At 40.7% G+C, this 24,509-nt stretch overlaps 1 gene segment (V, D, J or C); it reads left to right on the top strand.

Annotated features, from left to right (window-relative positions):
* LOC105234754 overlaps positions 1-21,285 on the top strand; it is a 42,584-nt gene extending 21,299 nt beyond the window's left edge. Inside the window, 5 exon segments of the C gene segment in view lie at positions 558-613; positions 7,646-7,975; positions 9,699-9,824; positions 19,061-19,108; positions 20,687-21,285. Of these exon segments, the coding sequence occupies positions 558-613; positions 7,646-7,975; positions 9,699-9,824; positions 19,061-19,108; positions 20,687-20,829 (703 nt within the window).
* Positions 21,286-24,509: the final 3,224 nt, after the last annotated feature.

A 24,509-nucleotide genomic window follows, 5' to 3' on the forward strand; every position in this document is an offset into this window, starting at 1 on the left:
CCTCATCTGGGTTAGTATCAGTGAGGACTGAATTCTGGAAAGAACTTACTTTAAAATCAAATGAGATATCCCCCCTCAATGTGTAGGAAAAAAATACTTATAAAATACTGAACATTCATATATAAAATATTAAAATCTATTATTTCTATTTTTGTTTCTCTGTTAAAATCATTGAAGTGGTAACTGTAAATTATACTCTGGGAAAATAACTGATATGATACATGAGAACCTTTTAAGAAAAAAGATTTAGAAGTTTCAGGAAAATGGCGAGAAAAGGTAAAATCAGATTCTCCAATGCCTGTGAGTAGATGGGAAAGACAGACTTGACTATGTTCCTATCTTGACTATGTTCCTATCTTGACTATGTTCCTATCTTGACTATGTTCCTATCTTGACTATGTTCATATCTAATGTGATTTTGCTTGAGATTCATCTTTGTTTAATGTTAGCAGTGTCTATTTTTTAAATATATTTATATAAATATTGAAAAAATATGGGCAGAATTTTAAAAGAGGCACACAGGGATGTTTCTGTAAAAGCTTTTCAGACGGTGTAACTGGAATAGCTCGGAGCAACAAAGTGTTTGGTCCTGGCACAATTCTCAGGGTTACAGGTAAGATATTTTTTAATTCTTCCCTATAAGGTAGGGGAGGCAGTGATGCAGTGGGGGCAGGCTAGGTGCTGGTGCTGGCCCAGAATTCTAGGATTTGGTCCCAGTTTGGTCATAAACAGCAGCGGGATCCTTGGAGAGGTAGGTGACTCCATCCCAGTCCTTGGGGTAGTTGCTGCCTGAGCTGGCCTGGAGGAGATTAACAAGGAGCTAACCAGCTAGAGCAACTGGGGTCCCTACAGGTGCAGTTGTGAGGTCCCTTAGGGATTTCTGTGTTGAAAGACTTGTAATGAATTTTGTGTATCTATTTATTTGATTCCAAAAATAACCAAAGGGAAAGAATTGACAAAAAATTGATAAAGTTGCCATTTTGTCTGAAAGCAATTCGTATCAAGTATTGACATATTTAACTGCACAAACATATCCAAGAATGGTATAAGCTGTGTTTGCTTTTTCCAAATTCAGTCTAGTAAATTTGTTCATTCTTCTTTAGCCTTAGACATGAAATTTTGCCTGGATGAGAGAGAACATCTCACAAGGATGTTTCTACCCTACAGGATCTAGTCAAATAAATGTTTTCAAAGAATTTTCACAAGGCTGGTGAAACATTGGAAAAGTGAAAGGAATGATATATTTTGGTGTCTTTCTGGGAGTGATCATAGGCACAGATGAGTTCATACATTGAAAAGCAACTTTCTAGTACCATTGTTTCTAACTGACTGCAGTGTAAATTCTAACAATCTAATTAAATAATGGTAACACAGATGTAATTCATGAGGTCTTGAAAAATTTTTTTTTAGGAGAGTGAGGTGCAGAGAAAAATGTGGACCGTAATTCTTGATCTTTCATTTCTGTATAATCATCCTTTAGCAAATAAATTTTGATTCACTGATTATTGCTTTCTTAGCAGTATAAAAATAATACATGCCCATTAGGGAAAAATTGGAAAAGAAAAAAAAATTAAAAATTTATAATGACACTTACTCTGTTAACATTTGCTGTATTTCCATCCATTCATCCTGTCAAGGTAACAACCATCTCGAGCGGACGTTTTGGAACTAAATGAAATTAAATACAGAAATAGCTACCGCATAAGTTGGGACATGGTCAATCATTAAAAAAGTCAGTTCTACAAATTCCAATTATCACTCAGTGGAGTTCTTTTTAAATCAGGAGTACAGAAAATTGTATTAATTATGATCTAGTCTACAGGTCACTTTAGAACAACTGGTCAGTATTTATAGAATACTTTCAATTTCTAAGACTCATTGTTAAATGTTTCTAAAAATGAATAGAACGTAGTAAGCATTACCTCATATATTGTTATCCTTGAAGAAAGTTGATCTCTCCCTTTTCAGTGGAAACATCTGGGTGTAAACAAGGGAGAAGTTTTATAACTGAATATATAAAATTATACTAATATACATAAAAAGTCAAATATTCACCTTTTTAATAAAAGTTTTTTTATTTCTTTGAAAGAGCATGTGCCAGAGAGAGAGAGAGAGAGTACAGGAGTTAGGGGCAGAGGCAGATAGAGAGGGAGAAGCAGACTCCCAGCTGAGCAGGGAGCCCAGTGTGATGGGCTCCATCCAGGACCCTGGGATCATGACCTGAGCCAAAGGCAAATACTTAACACACGGAGCCACCTACGTGCCCCTCAAATATCCACTTTTAATAGTTTATATCTTCATTGTATTACACATATAAATTAAAAATTATATTATTACAAATATCACTTGAGAAATACTGCTTTTTTTAACCTCACATTTCATTAAAATTTTGTTCAGATTCTTCACATGCATCTAATAGGTATACTTCCGAGCAAATTTCTGAGTCATCTTAGGGTCTGAGTGTCTGTTTGGGGATGGCTTTATGATGATGTCTTTGATATTTCATTGGAAGTGACATTTATCCACTTACAAAATAAAAAGCATTTTTTTCATTTATTCTGTCATTCTGTATATGTACAATGTAAGCATAGAGTATAGAGACTTTAGTCCCAGCTAATATTTACCAAATCCATATGAAACTTTATTTATTTTTCCTGGCGCTATCTCTAAACTGGCCTCAGTTGAGTTTACTTCAGGTTGATGTCTTGTCCAGGTGTATTGTTCAATCAAAGTAGAGTATTAGAAGAGAATCTTAAAATGCGAGATTGCCCAAACTGAAACATCAGCAACCTCTGCTCTATGAGGCATAATTTTGGGAATGAAAGCCTCACCTTTCTGAAAAGCTCTGGCATTTCAATGTGTGTGAACTCTGAATGTTTTGCATTTATGTCACAGAGTGGGATCTGCAAATATCTTCTCCCATTTTTCATGTCACCTTCGAGGTAGACCTTACTAAAATATGAAGCTCTGGGGCAGAAAAAGAAACAAGTTCTAATGCACGACCTATTTCTCATTTATTTATACTGCCTATTTCCAAAATCTATTTGAGAAGATCTAAATTATGCAAGCGCAGTTAGGCAATGAGATAAAAGTGGAAGACCAAAAGCACTAAGGAAATGAAAGCAAGAGAGAAAAGGCCTGTGATTATCTAACAAGAAACATAGGGTAAAATTTTATGTTCAAAGGTAGGAGGAAAATGTAACGAAGCACCTGGTATTAATTAACTGAGAAAACGAAGCACCTCAAGTTTTCAAATATGTTATGTGTTTCCCACCATAAAATGAGGAAAGGACTTCAGTGCACGAGTCCTTTAGGAGGAATGTGAGGTGAAAGAGTGGGCCTTGCCTTCCACATCCATTTTAGAAAATGGAAGAAATGGTCTTTAACAAACACATTTCATGCTCCCACTGCATCATTACTATGGGCGCCATGACACTTAATATCACTCACAGATGGTGACCTTTGGTAGACCTGGTCAGGCAGGTGACAGTCTAGTGATCTAACGTGACAATAAGAGGCTTGGAGGACCAGGTAACCAGCCATTGCGCTAGTCATTCCACCATGAAGGCCCACTGCAGGAGTTTGAAGCCAAACTTCAGACATGAGCTGGAAGAAAGTCAGTTTGAGGTAGAAATTTCTGAGGAGAGCTTGGAATGCTCATGGATTGTGCTGTTGGTGGGAAAAGTGCCATTTGCTTTGGACAACTCAGGTGAATCAGTTCACGAAGTGACCCCATATTACTGGGCTTTACTAGCTTCCATTTGATGTTCTTATCACTGGAAAGGCATTGGATAAGATAAAACAAGTGATTCCCTAATAATTATTGTGTGAAGGACACATTTTCAGTGATCAGGTTCAGAGAATTCCAGACATAGTAGAGCAAAGAGAGGTGCAAACAAAGGAATGAATCTTGATGCTTGATTGACACAGGTCCAATTGTTGTCCCCAAATACTGCATTCCCATTAGTAAGGGAGGGCTTGGTCCCATGAGATTAAAATGTCATCATTTTAATGATGACACACAATCATCACAAATTGCTAATAATAGTGGTAATGATAATTATAATCTCTCATTTTCATAGCATGTTTAGATGTGGCAATCCTAGGAGAGATTTGTATACCAATCCTTCCAGTAAAGGTCAGCATAGACAACACCGTGCAAACACTGTAATAGGATCTGACCTTGTGTCCGTGTGAACTTGCATGAAGTGTTCATGTATGACATGTGTAATTGTCTTGAAAGCATTTGGCCCAAGAACAAAGTTGATCAGGACAGATAAGTTGTGTGAGTTGACACATTGCCTTTTCTGATGGTGAAAGGGTGTTGGCAGAGAGGCTGGACTTTGGACTCAGGCTGACCTGGAGATCTGGCTTCACCACTTGCTACTTATGTGGACTTCGGTGATTATTCTCTGGTCTCAGTTTCCTAATCCAAAAGATGGGATAACAGGATGTATGAGCAGGGGTCATATGAAAATCAAATGAGAGACAGTGAATAAGGCATTTGTCATGTGGTCTAACACATAGCAGGTGCCACTAGATGTTGTCCCATTTCAAACCTAAAGGGAGAATTGTATCCAGTGTGGAGAGTGGTTTGTAGCCAATCATATTGACAGAGCAGGATTCTCCAGGGGATTCAGCTCGACTTCTAACCGCTCTAGTGGAAAGTTACCTTACTGTCCACTGATATACAAAAAACTTGAGTTTAGAGGTATTTGATTAATGGACTTTTCCCTCACTTGGCACAAAAGTGAAATTAAAATGTGGGCTTTCTTTCTTTTTTTTTTTAGTATTTTTAAGTTGTCATATGTACTTAAATCTTCATCCTTTATCTTAATTGATATCATGTCTAACACCAACAAGTTTGGCCTTCATACTGATATTTAGTAGAAAAACAATTAAAATTTTACATTTTATTTAGAAAATACGTTGGAATATAGGTAGAGATAGACTTAGTCCTTTTAAATATACTTAGAAATGTCATAAATTTGAAATTCATATTTACATAAGAAATAGCTTTAAGTATTTTTTAATAAAAAATGAGAAGAATAAAATAGAGGAATTTTGAATCAATATTAATATGCATATTTGAAATACCATACTTAATTGAAAATGTCATTGCATTTGGTCAGTTTATATAGAATTCACACTGCTTCATATTCATCAAATATATACAACTCAGGCAATTTACCTGAAAAATTTTTTGATTATGAATGATGTAAATAATGCTTATGAATAAGAAAAAATACTTATTTTGTAAACCAGTTTCTATTTTATACATCATTGAGATGATTGTGGCCATAAAAAACACTATTTTTTTAAAAAAAGATTTTATTTATTTATTTGACAGAGAGAGAGAGAGAGCCAGCGAGAGAGGGAACAGAAGCAGGGGGAGTGGGAGAGGAAGAAGCAGGCTCCCAGTGGATCAGGGAGCCCAATGTGGGGCTTGATCCCAGGACTCTGGGATCACACCCTGAGCCGAAGGCAGACACTTAACGACTGAGCCACCTAGGTGCCCCATAAAAAAACACTCTTCATGAGTTAATAAAGAATATCAAGGTGCCCCTAGGTGGCTGTTTGATTAAGCATCTGGTCATGATCTCAGCGTAGTGGGATTGAGCCCTGAGTTCCATGTTGGGCTCCAGGCTGAGCATCGAGTCTGGTCTGCATTCTCACTCTCCCTCTTGTTCTGCCCCTCTCCCGACACACTCTCTCTCTGAAATAAATAAATAAATAAATAAGATATTTTAAAAAATGAATATTGAAAGAAAAACCATGTAATATAATTCCATAAAATACAGGCACTAGCCATATATGATCAAGAATAGTATTTAATGCTCAATTAACTATCACATTGAGGAAGTTATGAAAGTTCAAGATACCTTCTATCCTGAAAAGAATGAAACTTAGCAATCTAGCTAAGGAAAAGTGACAATAGGTAAACATATTGTCTTGCTATCCAGAAATTTTCCAAGTTCATGATTTGATTTTAAAGTTCTTTACTATGAATCAGAAGTATTCCTAACAAAAACCAAACTTTTTAAGGTGAAAACTAGATTCTTTAATGTGTTGAGTAGAGGCAAAAATTATGTAAATACATGTACTTTGAAAAATAAATCTTGCTTTATATAACATGCTTTTTAAATTAAAAACAAAGTATATGGTTGAGGAAATATACAGTGTCTTACTATTATAATCAGTAAAATACTATTGGCACAATAAGGAAGACGTACAAAATTAAAAGAAGTGCATTATGACCTAATACCTATTTACAGCATGAACAAAAAACTCATTGTTTGCTTACTCATTTAGTATAAAAATCAGGAGCTTTGGTGCACACACAAAAATTCCGAAGAATTCTTTTTCTTTTCAAAGGAGAAATACAATTCTTCTTTTCTTAGGATGGCCCATTAAATTATTATTCTAACTCCAAACTAGTGGAAAGAGAAAATTAGTAAAACATTTGTGTTTCAATTGGAACTCAAATTGGAAAGAGTTCTGCTATTTGTAATTTGAATCATTAATTAATAATAAATGTATAACCAAGAAATAATCCAGGCTTCCAGAGACATGCCCTTGAAAACCATGATGTTTCATTATATAATTTGACATTATGTCTGCAAGGAACTCTGAGCATAACCATTAACATGACACCACTAGATATGACTTTATTCAGCAGGTGAAATGAAAGAAAATTGAGGGGTACTACACCAAGTTCAGCAGGCTTGTAGGGGAGATTCAGATTTGGGGAGCGATGCTAAGGGTCAAACATGGTGTCTTCTTAGTCAAGGTAGCTTCAAATGAAATTCCAATATAAAATATACTTTTAGTGAACCTTTCCTGAAGCAAAACAAAATTCTGGCTACTGCTTACTTGATTAGGTTACTATAAGAACACTTCTGAAAATAATCAATAATTTTTTAAAATAGAGGTTTTGGAAATATGGCCATTTTGTTTCTAAATTTCAGGCATTGTAAATAATTTGGAGGTGCAGCGTTAAACATTGCCCTACTCAAAATCCTGCAGTGGTTCAGATGTGAGAAGGAAATATTCTATAAAATCAGAAATCAAGGAGAAGAATTCCAGTATCAGAAATGGCCATGGGATCTGTATTTGTAACTGAAAGGTCAACTTGATAGATTCCCACTCAAACAAGTGACTATGTATTATTTACAAATATTGCATGTTTTGATTCAGGACTTTTTACTTAATAGTTGTAACCTTGGGCAAGTTACATAACGTCTAGACCCTCTTTTCCCAAGGAAACTAAGAAAATAAGCACCTCATCACCTTCTGTGGGTGAAAAGCCACAGTAAGCACTAATTCTATAATAACATTCCTTTCATTTATTATGTGTTGGGTGTTTCCAAACCACACAATGTTTGTTTTTCTCTAATTATGGTTTTTTTAAAGGTTTTATTTATGCATTTGACACAGAGAGAGAGAGAGAGAGAGGGCACAAGTTGGCAGAGCTGCAGGAGAGAGACAGGGAGAAGCAGACTCCCCGTTGAGCAGGGAGCCTGTTGCAGGACTCGATCCGAGGACCCTGGAATCATGACGGGAGCTGAAGACAGATGCTTAACTGACTGAGCCCCCCAGGCGCCCTCTAATTATGTTTTAATTGTTATTCCATTTTCTCCAACAGATAGAAGTCCAAATGCAGACATTTCCCCCAAGCCCACAATTTTTCTTCCTTCAATTGCTGAAATAAAAGCCCAGAAGGCTGGAACATATCTTTGTCTTCTCGAGGACTTTTCCCCAGACATTATCAAGATAGATTGGCAAGAAAAGGATGACAAAACAATTCTGACATCCCAGCAAGGAGACACCATGAAGACTAAAGACACATACATGAAATTCAGCTGGCTGACCGTGACTGAAGCGTCACTGGATAAAGAACACAAATGTATCGTCAAACATGAGAGTGATAGAACAAAGGTTAATCGAGAGATTCTTTTTCCTTCAATAGACAAAGGTAGGTGCTTATAAACATGAATGTAACCTCCCAGAATCCTTTGTTTCAAAGGGAAATCCCTACCTTTTCTGTCAAGTAGTAATGAAAACAAGCAAATAGAAAATTTTCTGTAATGCTGTTGCCTTTACTGAAAGCATCAATGTCCTGCTATTTCCCCATAGAATTAAAATACTATGGGCTTTGGGGGCACCTGATTGAACATCTGACTCCTCATTCAGCTTAGGTCATGATCTCAGGCTCTTTGGATCAAGCCCTGAGTTGAGCTCCATGCTCAGCATGGAGTCTCCTTGAGTTTCTCTCCCTCTTCCCCTCCCCCTGTGCTCTCTCTCTCTCAATAAATAATAAATCTTAAAAAAAAAAAAAAGCAGTATGGCTCATGGAACATACAGAGAAATAAAGAAAGACAAATTCACTTAAACTTTCTCAACTCAGTTTCATCATCCAAAATATTAATGTCACAGTGATGTTTTGTATAGTCATGTCATGGAACAATACACGTGAAAGCAACCTCGCACACAAGAAATGCTCAGAGTCTGCTTTTAATGATTTTACTTGATCAGGAAATAAGAACAATTATATATCTTTCAAGAATGTTCTTCTAAGCATCACAGTCCTTCTCATTTCAATCTTCCTCTACTCGAAGTATGACCCATAAACAATGAGTTATAGAGGACAAAACACTGTTTATTTGATGGAGCCAAATCATAGTTCAACCAGAAATAGTAATTTGGCTACTGAAGCTTTTGTATGGTCTTGAGTTTTTAGATTTGAGTTTTATATACCAGCAAAAGGTGAAGTTTAGCAAGTAAAGATTGGGTAGGGCTCATGTGTATAAAGGTCCTTTCATTCTACACAATGAATGTATTTCTTACCATTGGTAAATGCGGCTCAGCAAACACTATTGCAGTCCTAGTGTGTGCCAGGCCTGGAAGGGATGCAGGATGAACTCTGCCTCAAGGACGATCACTACAGTAGAGAGAATATACTTTTCCTAATCACTCAGGGTCACTCGTGATTCAGGCACAGTGTCCCGAAGGAGCCCCACTGGTGTAGACGCTGGTCATATTTAGACAGCGTGGGCAGACGGCTGAAAGTGCCCTGGCCCCACTATGATCCAGTAACTCACTAGACTCAGAAGTCAAGTCCTGGTCTTAATATCACAGACCAAGGCCCCAGAGGGCCCCTAAGAAGGAACCAGTTTGTACCTTTCCCTATGGTTCACAAGAACTTCTTAAGCAGTGGGGAACAAGCACATGACAAGACCTGTGAAGAGATTTCTATATACAAGTTTACATTTCTGAAGTAAATCATTTCTCCTTGGAGCATTGAAAAAAAGCCCCACACACCCAACATGGCAAAACTCAGTTTAAGGCTCCAAGTCACGAAATTCAGACTTAATCCTTAACATGTGGGCAATTTCAACCCCTCAGCAGAGTAACCTTTACCCAGTCAATATGGGAGTTTCCTGGTCAGCACCAGAGAAGCTTGCTGATTGACCCCTTCTCTTCCTGTTGGGAGGGTGACCTTGCCTGAAACAATGGATTCTTTGCCAAGAATTTTCTTTTTTCTGCTCTCTCTCTATTGTTAAAACATTTCCTTTCCTCTATTCCTTTTGAGCTCCCCTCTTCTGCTAGATGGGACGCTGTGTGATTCATTCATTGACTGTTTAATAACGCCTTTAGAGCTTTAACATTTACTTGGTTGAATTTTGGTTCTTTAACAGATTTGATGGAGGCAATCCAATCCGAAGGGGACTCCCAGGGCCATTCAGAGACAAAGCAAAACACGGACGTGGTAACTGTGAGCCCTGTGCGTTCAGAATCTTTCTCGCCTATTCCAAGCGCTGTGGGTGAGTTCTTGGTTCTAAGCTCCATTCTCTTTGCGCTCGAATCCTCATCTAATTGGCTTTGCTTTACAGGGCAGGCCAGCCTGGGCTGGCAGAGTGTTACGCCAGTGTTCAGTGGAGCTAGCGTGTTTGGTTGGAGCCCTGTTGAGCTGGTATATTTGCCCAGAATCCAGCTGAACTGGCAGAAGGGTGGGCTCACAGCCAAGCCCTAATCTTTGACCAAGCTCCCCAGTTCAGCAAGTTTCCAGAACTGTTGGCGGTGCATACAGAGTCTTTCTGTGGCCAGAACTCGGTAACATCGCTTACTGTCCGTACACTACTGTGCACATAAGTGTCAGTCTGCAGTCTAGATAAAGGCTACTGCTAACAGAAGAACGTGGAAAAAGCCACAAAAATTGGTGGGCACGAGTCAAGCATTTAGAAGCTGTAAGAGCATTTGCTATTTCAAGAACACTCCCCTGATAGTACGAGTTGGTTAGCAAATGGGTTGGATCAGCACTAGAAAACTTCTGTGGAAGGAGCTACCCTGTAAAACATGAAATCCTCAGTCCCAGACACATCCCTTTTAGGTGTTCTTTTGGTTCTGAGAAGCCCAAAGTCTTTGCTAATGGGATCCTTAAATTCTACAGAGATTGGCTCACCACTTTCTGATATACCTGTTTTTTTTTCACCTAAGAACTCTAGTCCCAGATTACAAATATGTAGCAAAATTGCAAAATCTTTATTTTTAAAGATTTCATTGTATTTATTTGAGAGAGAGAGAGAGAACACGAGTTGGGGGGTAGAGGGAGAGGGAAAAGCAGACTTCCTGCCGACTGAGGAGCCCGATGCGGGGTTCGATTCCAGCACCCCGGGATCAGGACCTGAGCTGAAGGCAAACGCTTAACCAACTAAGCCACCCAGGCGAGCCTAAACCGCAAAACATTGTGTCTTGAGGAACTCACTTGGTAACAACCAGGTTGGAGACCCCAAAAGTACAAAATAGTTTACCATCAATGTCTAACCTGTCAGGTCCATAATCGTGGAACAACTGTTTACTCTCCAGAGGCTTTCTGCCTCCTCCCTCTGGACTCTTTGAACACCTGCAGCTGGAATTCGTTGCACTGCCACTTAGTGTGGGTTCGGAATATTCCCTTGTCATTGTGTGTATATTTTCTGGATGGGTTTAAGCCTTTCCCTGCAAAGAGGCTGATGCCCTCATTGTGGCAAAGACACTGTTAATAATGGGTTTTCCCCATGGGGCACACCTTCTGTGATCTCCCAGTGACCAAGGCTCGTACCTCATTGGGAAGATCTTAGGAGCCTTTAGGAAAACCTTGCAAACTTCCTGGAATTGTCTCAGTGTGCAACCTTCCGCTGATCCTTTGTGTCACCTGCTAGTCTGAGCAGCAGGTATAAGTCTGTAATGTCTGATGCTGAAGCCCGTCCTCACCAGATTATGGAAACCTGCTTAGATCCCAATGAAAAGGGTCCTGTCGGTCACAGGTTACAGCCAGTAATCAGGTATTTTACACACACCATCAGAGGAAGACAGCCCTCGAACATCCAGTAGAAGGGGCACCTTACTTAGTACTCCTGCTGTAAAACTGAATGCTGAGCCTTGTACACATCACACAGCTACAGAAGTCTTCACTAACACCTGCTCTTGCCCGGTCTCTGGAGTTTCTGAATCAAATTGAGAGAAAGAGAAGTAGCTGACATCCAAATAGACTTCTTCCATCTATATAAGGGTTCAAGACTTCATGCTTTAACTAAATATGAAATCCTTTCTCCCTCTTTTCTTTTACTCTGGCAATAGCCTGTATCTCCCAGGTCATTGCCAAGGGGGTTAACCTCTGGAATTTAGAGCAAACTTTCATTTCAGGCTAGGAGAAATTCTAACCCTGGTCCTAATTTTTCTCGAGGTAAATAAGACATCTCATTGGTTTACTCCCCTAAAGATACATCCTGAGTTAGTATGACTACCAAGAAGCTGCTAGGATTCACTCCTTCGGCTGACCCTACTTCCATGGTTAGGGATAATTGGAAATGAGGTATGATTAAGACCTTCTCCTCCATTCTTAAAATCGTTGCAGAATCCCTCCTGAATCAATGGGTACCCAACAAAAATCCTTAGACTCTGGTCAAAGCAGTTCTTGAAAGTCAGATAGCCCTTGATTATGACTCAGCTGAGCAAGGCTGGATCCGTGCTGTCGGCAACACCACGTGCTATTCCCAGATGAACACTACTGGGGAAGTTAAAACCCAGTTACATCAGATCAGGGTGCAAGCCATTCGGCTTAGAAGAGTGGCTCCTTCAGCAGGGTCTTTCTTACTTATTTAATTGCAATTGCTTTGAGTCTTGGGGACCATGGCATCAAATGTCACTCCAAACATGGGGAATTATCCTGTTTATAGGCATCATAACAACCTGCTTGGTGTGTTACGTTCTCTCAGAAGCTTGACATACAAATTCAAAGCCAGTAATCTCCAAGCATATGATCTTTCTAAGTCTGGAACATCACAAAGAATAAAGAGAAGGACCAACTCAAAAACTATAAAGCTGAAGTGGTAACCTGTGAATATCACAAGGGTTAAGCAAAAAGGTCAAGACCTGTGAATATCACCCAGAAGAGCAACAAATACTGTGAGAACTTCAGAGCAGTTGCTGAGAGTGGTGTTAATGCCTCAATTTTGATCCCATATCTCAGTTAAGGTGAGAATCTGATCAAAGGGCAGGGCTGTTAAAAAGGAAAACCACAGGCTCAAAATATACTCGCTTAGCTTAAGACCACAGTCAGTAAACCAAGGCTTCATAGCCCCCCAGCTGCAGTTTACAACACCCAGAACTGTAACCTGTAACCAGTGGTCATGGGAATTTCCTTGTCAGCGCTAGGAACTTACTGACTGACCCCATCCATTCCCCCAAGGAGGGTGACCTTACCTAAACCAATGGATTTCTTTTTTTTTTTCTTTTTATTTTATTTTATTTTATTATATTATGTTAATCACCATACAGTACATCCCCAGATTCCGATGTAAAGTTTGATGCTTCATTAGTTGCGTATAACACCCAGTGCACCATGCAATACGTGCCCTCCTTACTACCCATCACCAGTCTATCCCATTCCCCCACCCCCTCCCCTCTGAAGTCTTCAGTTTGTTTCTCATAGTCCATAGTCTCTCATGTTTCATTCCCCCTTCTGATTACCCCCCTTTTCTTTATCCCTTTCTTCCCCTACCGATCATCCTAGTTCTTATGTTCCATAGATGAGAGAAATCATATGATAATTGTCTTTCTCTGCTTGACTTATTTCACTTAGCATTATCTCCTCCAGTGCCGTCCATGTTGCAGCAAATGTTGAGAATTCGTTCTTTCTGATAGCTGAGTAATATTCCATTGTATATATGGACCACAGCTTCTTAATCCAGTCATCTGTTGAAGGGCATCTCGGCTCCTTCCATGATTTGGCTATTGTGGACAATGCAGCTATGAACATTGGGGTGCATATGGCCCTTCTCTTTACTACGTCTGTATCTTTGGGGTAAACACCCAGTAGTGCAATGGCTGGGTCATAGGGTAGTTCAATTTTTAACTTTTTAAGGGACCTCCACACTGTTTTCCAGAGTGGCTGTACCAACTTGCATTCCCACCAACAATGTAGGAGGGATCCCCTTTCTCCACATCCTCTCCAACAATTGTTGTTTCTTGCCTTGTCTATCTTTGCCATTCTAACTGGCGTAAGGTGGTATCTCAGTGTGGTTTTGATTTGAATTTCCCTGATGGCTAATGATTTTGAACATTTTTTCATGTGTCTGTTAGCCATTTGTATGTCTTCATTGGAAAAGTGTCTGTTCATATCTTCTGCCCATTTTATGATTTGTTTATTTGTTTCTCGTGTATTGAGTTTGAGAAGTTCTTTGTAGATCTTGGATACCAGTCCTTTATCTGTGGTGTCCTTTGCAAATATATTCTCCCATTCCGTGGGCTGTCTCTTAGTTTTTTTGACTGTTTCCTTGGCTGTGCAGAAGCTCTTTATCCTGATAAAGTCCCATAAGTTCATTTTATCTTTTATTTCTCTTGCCTTTGGAGATGTGTCGTGAAAAAGGTTGCTCTGGCCGATGTCATAGAAGTTGTTGCCTATGTTCTCCTCTAGAATTTTGATGGATTCCTGTCTCACATTGAGGTCTTTCATCCATTTGGAGTTTATTTTTGTGTATGGTGTGAGAGAGTGGTCAAGTTTCATTCTTTTGCATGTAGCTGTCCAATTTTCCCAGCACCATTTATTGAAGAGACTGTCTTTTTTCCACCGGATGTTTTTTCCTGCTTTATCAAAGATTAGTTGCCCAAAGAGCCGAGGGTCCATTTCTGGGTTCTCTATTCTGTTCCATTTAAACCAATGGATTTCTTGCTAATAATTTCTTTTCCACTCCCTCTCTATCTTGAAAAACCTCTTTCCTGTAGCTCTGTGGAGTTCCCCTCCACTTGCTAGATAGGATGATGTCTGATTCATGAATAGGTTGATAAATGAAACCTTAAAATTTACTCAGTTGAATTTTTTTTTATTTCCCAGATTCTTAGTTTGAACAATGATCAAATTATGGTTAGACATTTACCTTTGCTTTCACCTGACTTGTGATGAAAAGCAGATGAAATGATGTTAGTAAAAACGCTTGCTGTTGAAAACATAACATGAATGAATTTATTTATTGTATTTATTTATATCCTTTCCTAAAACTAACTAAAGTCAGTTTATACACATAGCCCTAATTTTTTTGGGAGGGTTCGTTTTTAAATTTAAATTCAATTAGTTATCATATAGTGTATTATTGCTTTCAGAGGTAGAGTTCAGTGATTCATCAGCTGTATATAACACCCAGTGCTCATTCCATCCAGTGCCCTCCTTAATGTCCATCACCCAGGTACCCGACCTCCTCACCCTTCTCCCCTCCAGCAACCCTCAGTTTGTTTCCTATGATTAAGAGTCTCTTTTGGTTTGTCTCCCTCTCTGATTTCGTCTTGTTTTATTTTTCCTGGGTTTGTTTCTTTTAGTAACCAGAATCATGCTGTATGTATTGTTCTTTGATGTGCTTGTTGGAGATGTTCTCAGTCTAGCACACTCCTTTCATCCATTATATATTCCACAAAATCAGTGTCACTATTTGCGTTGCTTCATTCTGCTGTTATAACTTTGCCCACTTTTGTGCACATGCTTGAGCAGAGGGGCTGGAATCTGAGGGGAAGAGAGTCAGTTTGAGTCCTTGTCAATCTGAGGTGAAGGCGTGTCGACTTGGCATTGAGCAGGTGGCAGGTCGTGCATGCTGACCCGGGCAGGAGGGCGGCTGGACTATGGATTTGGGATCCCGAGGCGGACGGCATCATGTGTAGCTGGTTTTGCTTTTATTTTTTATTTTTTATTTTTTTTTTTTTAAAGATTTTATTTATTTGACAGAGATAGAGACAGCCAGCGAGAGAGGGAACACAAGCAGGGGGAGTGGGAGAGGAAGAAGCAGGCTCATAGCTGAGGAGCCTGATGTGGGGCTCGATCCCATAATGCCGGGATCACGCCCTGAGCTGAAGGCAGATGCTTAACCGCTGTGCCACCCAGGCGCCCCGCTGGTTTTGCTTTTAAATTTTGTTTTTCTGGGAAACTTTATCTCTCCTTCTATTCTGAATGAAAGCCTTGCTGGATCGAGTATTCTTGGCTGCAGATTTTTTTTTCCTTTTAGCACTTTGAAAGTATCATGTCACTTTCTTCTGACCTGCAAAGTTTTGGCTGTAAAACCCATGATAGCCTTGAGAGGTTTCCCTTGTATGTCACTGCTTTCCTTTCTCTTGCTGCTTTTAAAATTCTCTCTTTTCACTACTTCTGGCCATCTTACTTACTTTGTGTATTGGTGCAGACCTCTTTGGGTTGGTTTTGTTGGGGGCTTTCTGTGCCTCCTGGATCTGGATTTCTCTTTCCTTCCCCAGATTCAGGAAGTTTTCGGCTATTATTTCTTCAAATAAATCTTCTGCCCCCTTTTCTCTCTCTTCTCCTTCTGGGGTCCATATCATAGGACGGTTATGCTTGACAGTGTCACTGAATTCCGAGTCTATTCTCATTTGCCTGTGTTCCCCGCTTACTGCTCACCTTGATTACTTTCCATTATTCTGCCTTCCAGGTTGCTGATCTGTTCTTCTAGTTTCTCTTGTTTGCTATTTATTTCAGGTGGTCTATTTTCATTTTCATTTAGTGAGTCCATTATCTCTAACTGGTCCTTTTTTAGGTCTCCTCTCTCTTTGTGGAGGGTCTCATGGAGGGACTGAACTCCTTTCTCAAATCTAGCGAGTATCTTTATGAGTATTACTTTAAATTCACTACCAGACATATTACTTATCTCCATTTTGTTTAGGTCTCTTGCTACGATTTGTTCCACTCTTTCATTTGGGACACATTCTTTTGTCTCCCCATTTTGTCTATTGCTGTGTCTGTGTTAGGAAAGCCTGCTATGTCTCCCGCACTTGAAGTAGGGGCTTTATGAGGAAGAGGTCTTGTGGTGCCCCTCAGTGCAATGTCTCCTTTTCACTATAAAATGGTGCTTCAGGGGTATAGCTCTGTGTTCTACTGTTGTGGCTGAGATGTGTTTGCCTTCAGTCCAGTCTGCAACGGTTCTCTACCTGTTGTGGGCAGTCTGGTGCCCGTGGTGTTAGTGGGCTGGTCTGGGGCCACATTGGGCTTGAGTTGAGTCAGACCAGGTGTTTGCCAGAGATGAAGTGGCACCGAACTGCAGGGCATTTTCCCTGTGTTGTCCCCTGCGAAGCTTTTGTTGGTGGGTGGGGCCTGCCCCCAGCCCACTCCAGGGGCCACGGTCAGGCTGGTGTGTGGTTATCATCCCTTCTCCCTGCAGCAGGACTCACTTCGGAGTGCTGTTGGCCCTTGACTGGGCTGCTTGCACACAGCCAGGCTCGTGGCACTGCTTTGATGGGATCTTGCCAAGAACCATCGGAGGGGATGGATTTGCTTCGCTGTGGCCTGTTGTCTACGTCAGGCTGCAGAGTGTCCAGGCAGCCCTGATTTTTTGTTTCTACAGCTAACAGAGAGGAAAACAAATGAAAAAGGCATAAATTTAATGTAAGCCCTGGGTTGAAGTATCCTGTTGGGTTTTGATGTTCCTCGTATGCAGAGAAAAGTAAAAAGTGTAATAAATTCCATGGTGATGATTCCTGTTTATGACATGTTTTATGTGGTACTTATTTCTGAAAGGAATGCCCCCCGAAGTCTTCTCTTAGCAACAAAGCTAATGAGGGCATTTCCGTTAATGCAATTCTACAGCAGATTTCTAGTGCTGGTTCACGGAAGCCTCTTGTTTTTGTTTTTGATAAAAGCTTGTATATATGTTTGTATATACATGAAAGAACCGAACAGTGAGTGATTCTGAAGAGAGATAAAACTCATCTTGTCCACAGTTTTGACCATCCTTGATTGAGAAAGGGCACCTAGGACACACATATAAGTTTTAATATGATTATTGTTACTTTATTGTCTTTACATCAATAATATAACAGATATTTATCTATCTTTATAAAAGTTTTTCTTTTACTTCCAGTTAGTAAACATATAGTGTTATATTAGTTTCAGGTGCAAATATGATGAATAAAGTCACTGTATGGAAAAGAAAGAGACATTTAATGCACTTTCAAGTCAGCTCTTGAGGATCTTTTAACATTTCACATAATTATAGCAACATTTTCCTTCTTGGGATTTACCCAAAAGTCTATACCTCAACCTATTTCTTCAAGAGCAGACCAAAGTAAGATTGTGTGGAGTGCATAAAATTGCACACCAGAACCATGTCAGTGTGGACAAGGACACATGGACCGGAAAAGGATAAACCAATAGAACCTTGGAACTCTCTCTTTCTGCATCCAGTGGTCAATGATCATTTTAAGGGTTTTTGTCTTTGTATGTATGTTGGGTGTTTTTTTTGTTTTGTTTTGTTTTTCTGTGCTGTAGATAAATAGGTTTTATGTATTCAGACGGCTATCAATGTGACTTGGCCTATCCTTCTATCCCTGCAAACAAGGCCACTGAAATGCTAAGCTTTTAGGAGCATATGGGTGGCTCAATTGGTTAAGCACCTGCCTTTGGCAGGGTTTTGGGATCGAGCCCCACATTGGGTTCCCTGTTTAGTGGGGAATGTGCTTCTCCCTCTCCCTCTGCCTCTTCCCCCTGCCTGTCTTCGCTTTCTTTCTCAAATAAATGAATAAAATCTTTAAAAAACAAAACAAATGCTGAGCTTCTGTAATAAGAAGGTCATTTGCTAACGCTACTTAAAATATTTGGAAGAGATGACGTCTGACCGTCCACGATGGTGGAGTACGTTCGATTTCTATGAGATGTTTTACAAGATGCTTTCCACATACTCTCGTGCATCTAACCCCACAACCATCTTTGACTGCTGACTCTGACAATCACTGGTATGATTCTCAGCAAGATACATAGACTCTCTAAATTTTATTTCATTCTGGGTAAAACGGAGTCCTCCAAATTCAGCCCATGTCAGTGTAACTGGGGAATCAGATGACATAATGCATGTGAAGAGTTTCACATAGTGCCTGGCACAGTAATAATCAATAAATAGGTATTGGCTCACATTAGTAGTGTTGTCATGACTGCAAACACCACCACTCTAGAACGTCATGTGCTGGGTTTGGGGATATGGAAGCATGTGTGATTTGAAAGGCGGGGATGCTTTCTTTTGCTTATACGGGAAATTGATCTAAACCAGACTCCTTCCAAAATGTAAGATTCTGCTGTGGATTCTAGCGTTGGATGAATTCATTTCGGTAGCAAAGCTTCATGTCAGCGGTGGGTGCCGAGAACTGCACAGCTGCCACTGTTTCTGGTTATTTTTCCATTCAGCAAGCATTTCTAGATCACCCACTGTGCAGCAGGCTCTGTGCTAAGAGCTGGGAGCACAGAAGGAAAGCAAGATAGTCTTAGGCATTTACCCTCCAGTTGTGAGGAAGAGAAAGAAAAAAATGCATCATTCATGAACTTCAAACATATTCATGTGCAGAAATACAATATATTAATTGATCTACTGAAATACACGGACTCAGAACAATCAGTTCTGGAATTTTGGGGTCTCATATTAGCAATGGCTCTCCTCTCTGTTGACTAATTCTTATCTATCTATCTATCCATCCACATCACAGACACATGTTAAAGAACGGATATGAACAACTGAATAATACTTGTTCTCATTTCTTTTAGAGCTTGCTGCTATTAACTCCATAAATGCTTCTCTGAATGATGAAAATGGTAAGTTTTGTCTATTTGCCTTTATGTTATGCTGTAGCATTTTTCCATCTGTTTGGCGTAAACTTTTAACTTCCCTGGCTTCAGGTGGAAACCTCAGAATGGCTGGATCTTGCAAAATAGAATGAGTGATATTTAAAGTGAATCCATCCTTTCCAAAGAATGTTCTTCACACAGGAAATGCTGGCTTGGGTGGGAGAGGACTATAAATTCGGGGTGTAGTGATGTGCTCTGAATTCTTCCAAAAATGGACTTCATTCTTTCTGCAGCCTTTGTGTCTACTGACTGAGGAAAACATGATATCAAGTTGCTTCTAGATTTTTTAAAAAAATTTTGTTCTTGCGGGTAGTTAATAACATGAACTGACACTGAGAGCTTCTCTTACAGAAGGCGTTGTGCTGCACTGTGGGTGCATTTTGTTTAAGTCTCTTACTACTCACTGTGAAGGATTTTATTCTGGTTTTATACATGAGGGCAATGAAATGAAATAATTTAAGTCTCCACACCACACAGTGAGACCTATGCCTTCATCCCAGACTATTTGAATTAAGACTTCGCAAACTAACTTACTTTTATTCTTCCTGAAATCCCAAAGCCAAGACCTTGAGACAGATGCATACATGAGGAGGGGATGTGTGTGCTGGGTTTCAAGTGCCACAGACCGGACTTAAACTCCACTCTTTTAATTATCAGTTGCATCAATATGGGTTAACTATGTACATTTTCTGAACCCACCAAAAACGACACAAATACCTATCTCAGTTATAGAAGATATGACATGACATATGTGGAACGTCCAGCATAGGTCATCACTTAGCTGCGACATCACAAGTACTAGCTCCTGGCTCTTTCTCCGCACATACGAACAAAGGCCATGATGAAGAGCATTGGTTCTAGCCCTGCCGATCCACCCTCTCGTCATTATCTTCATCCTCGTCAACATCCAACTTTATAGTTTTGCTTCATCAGGTTGATGTCTTGGATATTTATTGCATGTGAGTGTTCAGAATTACAGAGTAGATGAGAAGGTGTTCTTAAATCTGTGTTTCTGGGTTTGAAACCTGGATTCTAGTACTTACTAGTTGCGTGAAATCAGGCAAATGGCTTCTCTCTGTGTTCTCAGTTTATCTGCAAAATGGGAATGAAAATAATAACCTCTTAGATTATTGAAAAATTAAATAAGGTTTAAGCTTTGCATGCAAAGTTCTCAAAATAAGTGACATTTAGTTTGTACTTATTCTTACTTAGAGACGTGGCAGGGATGAAGAAATGTTAAAAGCTATCACCAACGCCTTTTTCCCCATTGGATTCTTTCATTATAAACACAACCTTACTTTTTAATATTTGGAAAGTTCTAGGTATTTCACAGGGGTTTGACTGACTTGACCTGCAAACTGAGTTCCGAGTTGTCTCGGTGGGGGTGGTGATGGTGATAGTGGTGTAGAGGTTTACTATCCAGTTGTGCTGGTGTGAGAGTGTCACTTCAACCTAGGTCATCAGAAATATATAGTCACCCCTCACCCATTAATAAGTCTTAGCCTTTCAAGACAACATGTGAAATTAATAAAATGCTTCTTTTAGACACCCTGCAGCTGCAGCTCATGAACACGTCTGCCTACTACACCTACCTCCTCGTCCTTGTGAAGAGCCTGGTCTACTCCGCCATCATGGCCGTCTGTCTGCTCGGGAGATCAGCGCTCTATGGCAATGGGAAGAGTTCCTAACACATGGTGACACAAGGGTCCACTTCTTCCCATTGGCTGTTGTCCTTAAAAGTGTGTGCTGAGGATCTAGTGGGACTTCTTTCTGGGTTATTTCAGTTCACATGTGTCTTTTTCTCTTGTGTCATTATTGCAGAATGGGTTTACAAATCACTGGGCAAACAGAAACTTTCACTCTGCAGCAAGAACAAATGCTGCCATGACTCAGGGGCGGGGCCAGGGACCATCCACAGGAGCCTCAGCACCGCTCTCTCCTCAGTGTCCACCAGCCCCTCAGCCACCCAGACCCCACGCCTCTGCGCACAGCCAGCATGAAGCTTCTAGTCGTGTCCCCCGGGGCTCTTTCACCAGATGACCGCCTGGAAGCCTTTTATTTTACATACTTGGAACCTGCCATCCTTGCTACCTGAAGCTTGTACTGTTTTTCATCATAGGCACAATAAAAGCAATCAAAATCTACTTTGGCCTCTATGTACTGTCGTTTGGTATAATTTAACTGAGAGTCCAAAGTAAGGGACAACATGACATCTGAGCCTTCCAATTCAGCGCTGGTTGTAATAATGGTCAATTCCACATTTCTACTTCTCTCCCTGAGATACTCCTTATGATGCCTTCTCTAGGGCACCGGCTCCAGGGGAGCCAAAGCCAGTGAAGATGCCCAGTTGTTTCAACTTCAAAGGTCAGCAGATCCCGACTCATTTGGTTGAAGACACTCTGGTGGTGACAGTATAACATGTCGCATGACTGGCAGGTGTGCTCAGACCTATCCCCATGTGTCATAGGCACCAGGTTTCCTGATCTCACAAGAACCCCATGTGAGCTGCATTAACACTGGAAAAATAGGGTGTTGGAGGGGATAAGTGCTTGGACTCTGAACCCCGTGTGCCTGGGCTTAAGCCTTGATTCTATAGCTACTTGAACTCTCTGTGTCATAATTTTCTCATTTGTCAAATGGAGTTAGTGACCCATCTCCTAGAGTTGTATGGATGAGATGAGGTAATTTTTTTGGGGTACATACCAGTCCTCAATAGCATTACCACCTACTGTTGGCAGCTCTAAGTTAGAAATAATAGAAATACGCACGCACACACACTACAAGTTGGACGCTCATTTACAGAGTATATTTCTATAAACATGGGTGTAAAACAAAATGTTCAGTGTGTGGGAAGTTGGTGAAAAAAGTAGTGATTGTTTATTTTTCTATTTTTGCTAATGATCGCATTTAAAGATACACCTCTTGCATAGTAGAATTCAAACAACGTCTAATTTAAAATTGGGAAGGATTTCTGGTTTATTTACCATCAGCTTCAGTTTCTGTGAAATGGGTGCTTTTGGACACCAAGTAGAGGTTCCCATGTGGAAACAATGTAAGATCCACCAGATACAAAGAAGAGGAAATTTAATTTCAATCTACTCCTTGATTCTGAAAAAATGTGATCAGACCTCTTTGGGCACATGCCTGGGCCTCTGCTTAGAGATCTGGACCTGTGTCTGCACGTGGAAAGCACGGAGGCACAGAGGGGAAACCAGCAAATGACCGACAGCTGTGTGGGCTGATGTCACTGCGGGGGCTCCCGGGCAGTGTCTCCTGTGGCCTCCACGTCCTTAGCACCTTCCTTCCCAACCCAACCTGGGCTGCGCTGGACTGGGAGGTGCAGAGAGGGGGAGGGTGGTGGTGCAGGAGACAGTGTGGGGGGCAGGAGGGAGCTGGTGTGGTCATGGTGTTCTATTTTCTCAGGCTTTTTTTGTCGACATGCCCTGTCAGATGCGGTTGATTCGTGGAAAATGGTTGAAGTCAAACCGGCCTCTACTGGTTGGGGCTGTGTAAGTGGCGGCTCAGGTGTTCAAAGATGAAATAAGGACAGTTAAACCACAGCCAACTAGCTCAGTTCCAAAAGGCCACAGCTAATGGAAAGAACATATCCATCTGCTCATACATGGTCCTGCTGTCAAATATACTGTTAGGCTGTGGGTGAGGGGAACCCCTGTTTTATACCAAGTTCATTCCAGTAGCTGCTACGTGAGTTGGGGTCGTATGACCAGGACTGTGGAGACGCTGCACCCTCAGGCCACTCCGATGACACTGTTCTGAAGGAAACAGCACGCAGACTTTAACACTAGGTGATCCCCGACATTCCACCTGGATCTGTGCTTTTCCACAGCAGGTGATTTACTGAGGCTCGGACTTTCGGTCTCATTGGGTCAGTGTAGACAGGTGACACAAGACCTGTGCCCGTGAAGCTACTAGCACAGGAAGACTGTAGATGTCATACACCGGGTGTGTCTTCCTCACAAGAACACAGACACATGGAGGCTCTGAGTCCAACTGTGTCATTGAATGTCATAGACTGAGTCATCCCAGTCCTTTTACAGGACCAAGTGACTATAAAGTCGGGCTGCGGAAAGGTCAACAGAAGGCATGCACTTCAGATAACTATGCTGGGGGTGGAGCAGAGGAGGGCTGATCAGCGATGTGAGCACGGAGAGCAAGTGTCCCCGCCCCAACCCCACCCAAGTACTGTACAGAGAGGGGGCCCAGTCCTGTACCCAATCTGTCCAGTTCTTGGGGAAACAAAACTCTACTGCGGAGATCACAGCCCTAGGTTTTCAGTCTGACTTCACAGCACACTGTCACCACAGACTTCATACCTCTCGGTCTGTGCTCAAGAATCAACTTCTGGCTGAGCCTTGGCTTCCGTGAGCATGCGCCCCATGCTACTGGTTCAGCCCAGCGTGTGTGTGAGAGAGCTCTTCCTCAGGGTCAATGACACACTCACATCTGGCTTAGAGCTAGGCATCCTCAGTGGGCCTGCAGTTTATGCTACTCCCCTCCTGACACAGGATATTCTGTGACCACACCTCTGAGTTCTTGAGATTTGGGTGCCCAGGCCAGAATCTGCAGACCCTCCTTGTCCCTTTCTCCACTTTAAGAAACTCTTTCTGGTGAAGCCTCAGCCTCCCACACCCCTCCTGGTGTCACTTCTGTCATTTGGTCCATTCTCAGAACAGTGCAGATGGAGCTGATCTGACCTGGACAAATGCACATCTGACCTTGTCATGACATTCTTAGTTATTTCTTCAGGAAATATCTCTGACGAAATAATACTTGTTTTCCACTAGGTACATTTTTTTCTCTAAAATCAGAAAAAATCTAAATGAGAATAGAAGAAGAGTTAAATAATTATTATATTTCCATGAAATATTTTCGATCCACTTAAAATTATATTTATGTAGTATAAAACAACTCGGTAAGTACTCATGCTATGAAGCAAAAGCAAATATGTAACAAAAAAACCTGTATATCCCATAGGACCATATTTATTTAAATAAAAACCTAAATGCGTAGTTGAAAATCTGAAAGACAAGAAGAAAATAGCCAGGTGACTTCAGTCATTTCTGGATCTTCCAAAATTTCTACCGCAAGCTGACTTTATTACTTTTACATTATAATTTTTAAAACGGTAGAAATAGTATTGGCTGTATGGGCACAATTATGTGCACATACAAACACGAAATGAGCAAGAGACACATCAAACTGTCCACAGTGATGTGGTTGCAGAGATTGAAGGACAGGTTCTCTGATTCTTGTTCTATGCACATTTTTATGAAAAGCATGTGTTTCTGTCACATTCAGGGAAGGAACATAAAAAAGAGGAGCCACGGGCAGACATGGGAGCAGGTGA

Source organism: Ailuropoda melanoleuca, chromosome 1 (genome assembly GCF_002007445.2).
Source record: "Ailuropoda melanoleuca isolate Jingjing chromosome 1, ASM200744v2, whole genome shotgun sequence".
NCBI classification, from domain to species: domain Eukaryota; kingdom Metazoa; phylum Chordata; class Mammalia; order Carnivora; family Ursidae; genus Ailuropoda; species Ailuropoda melanoleuca.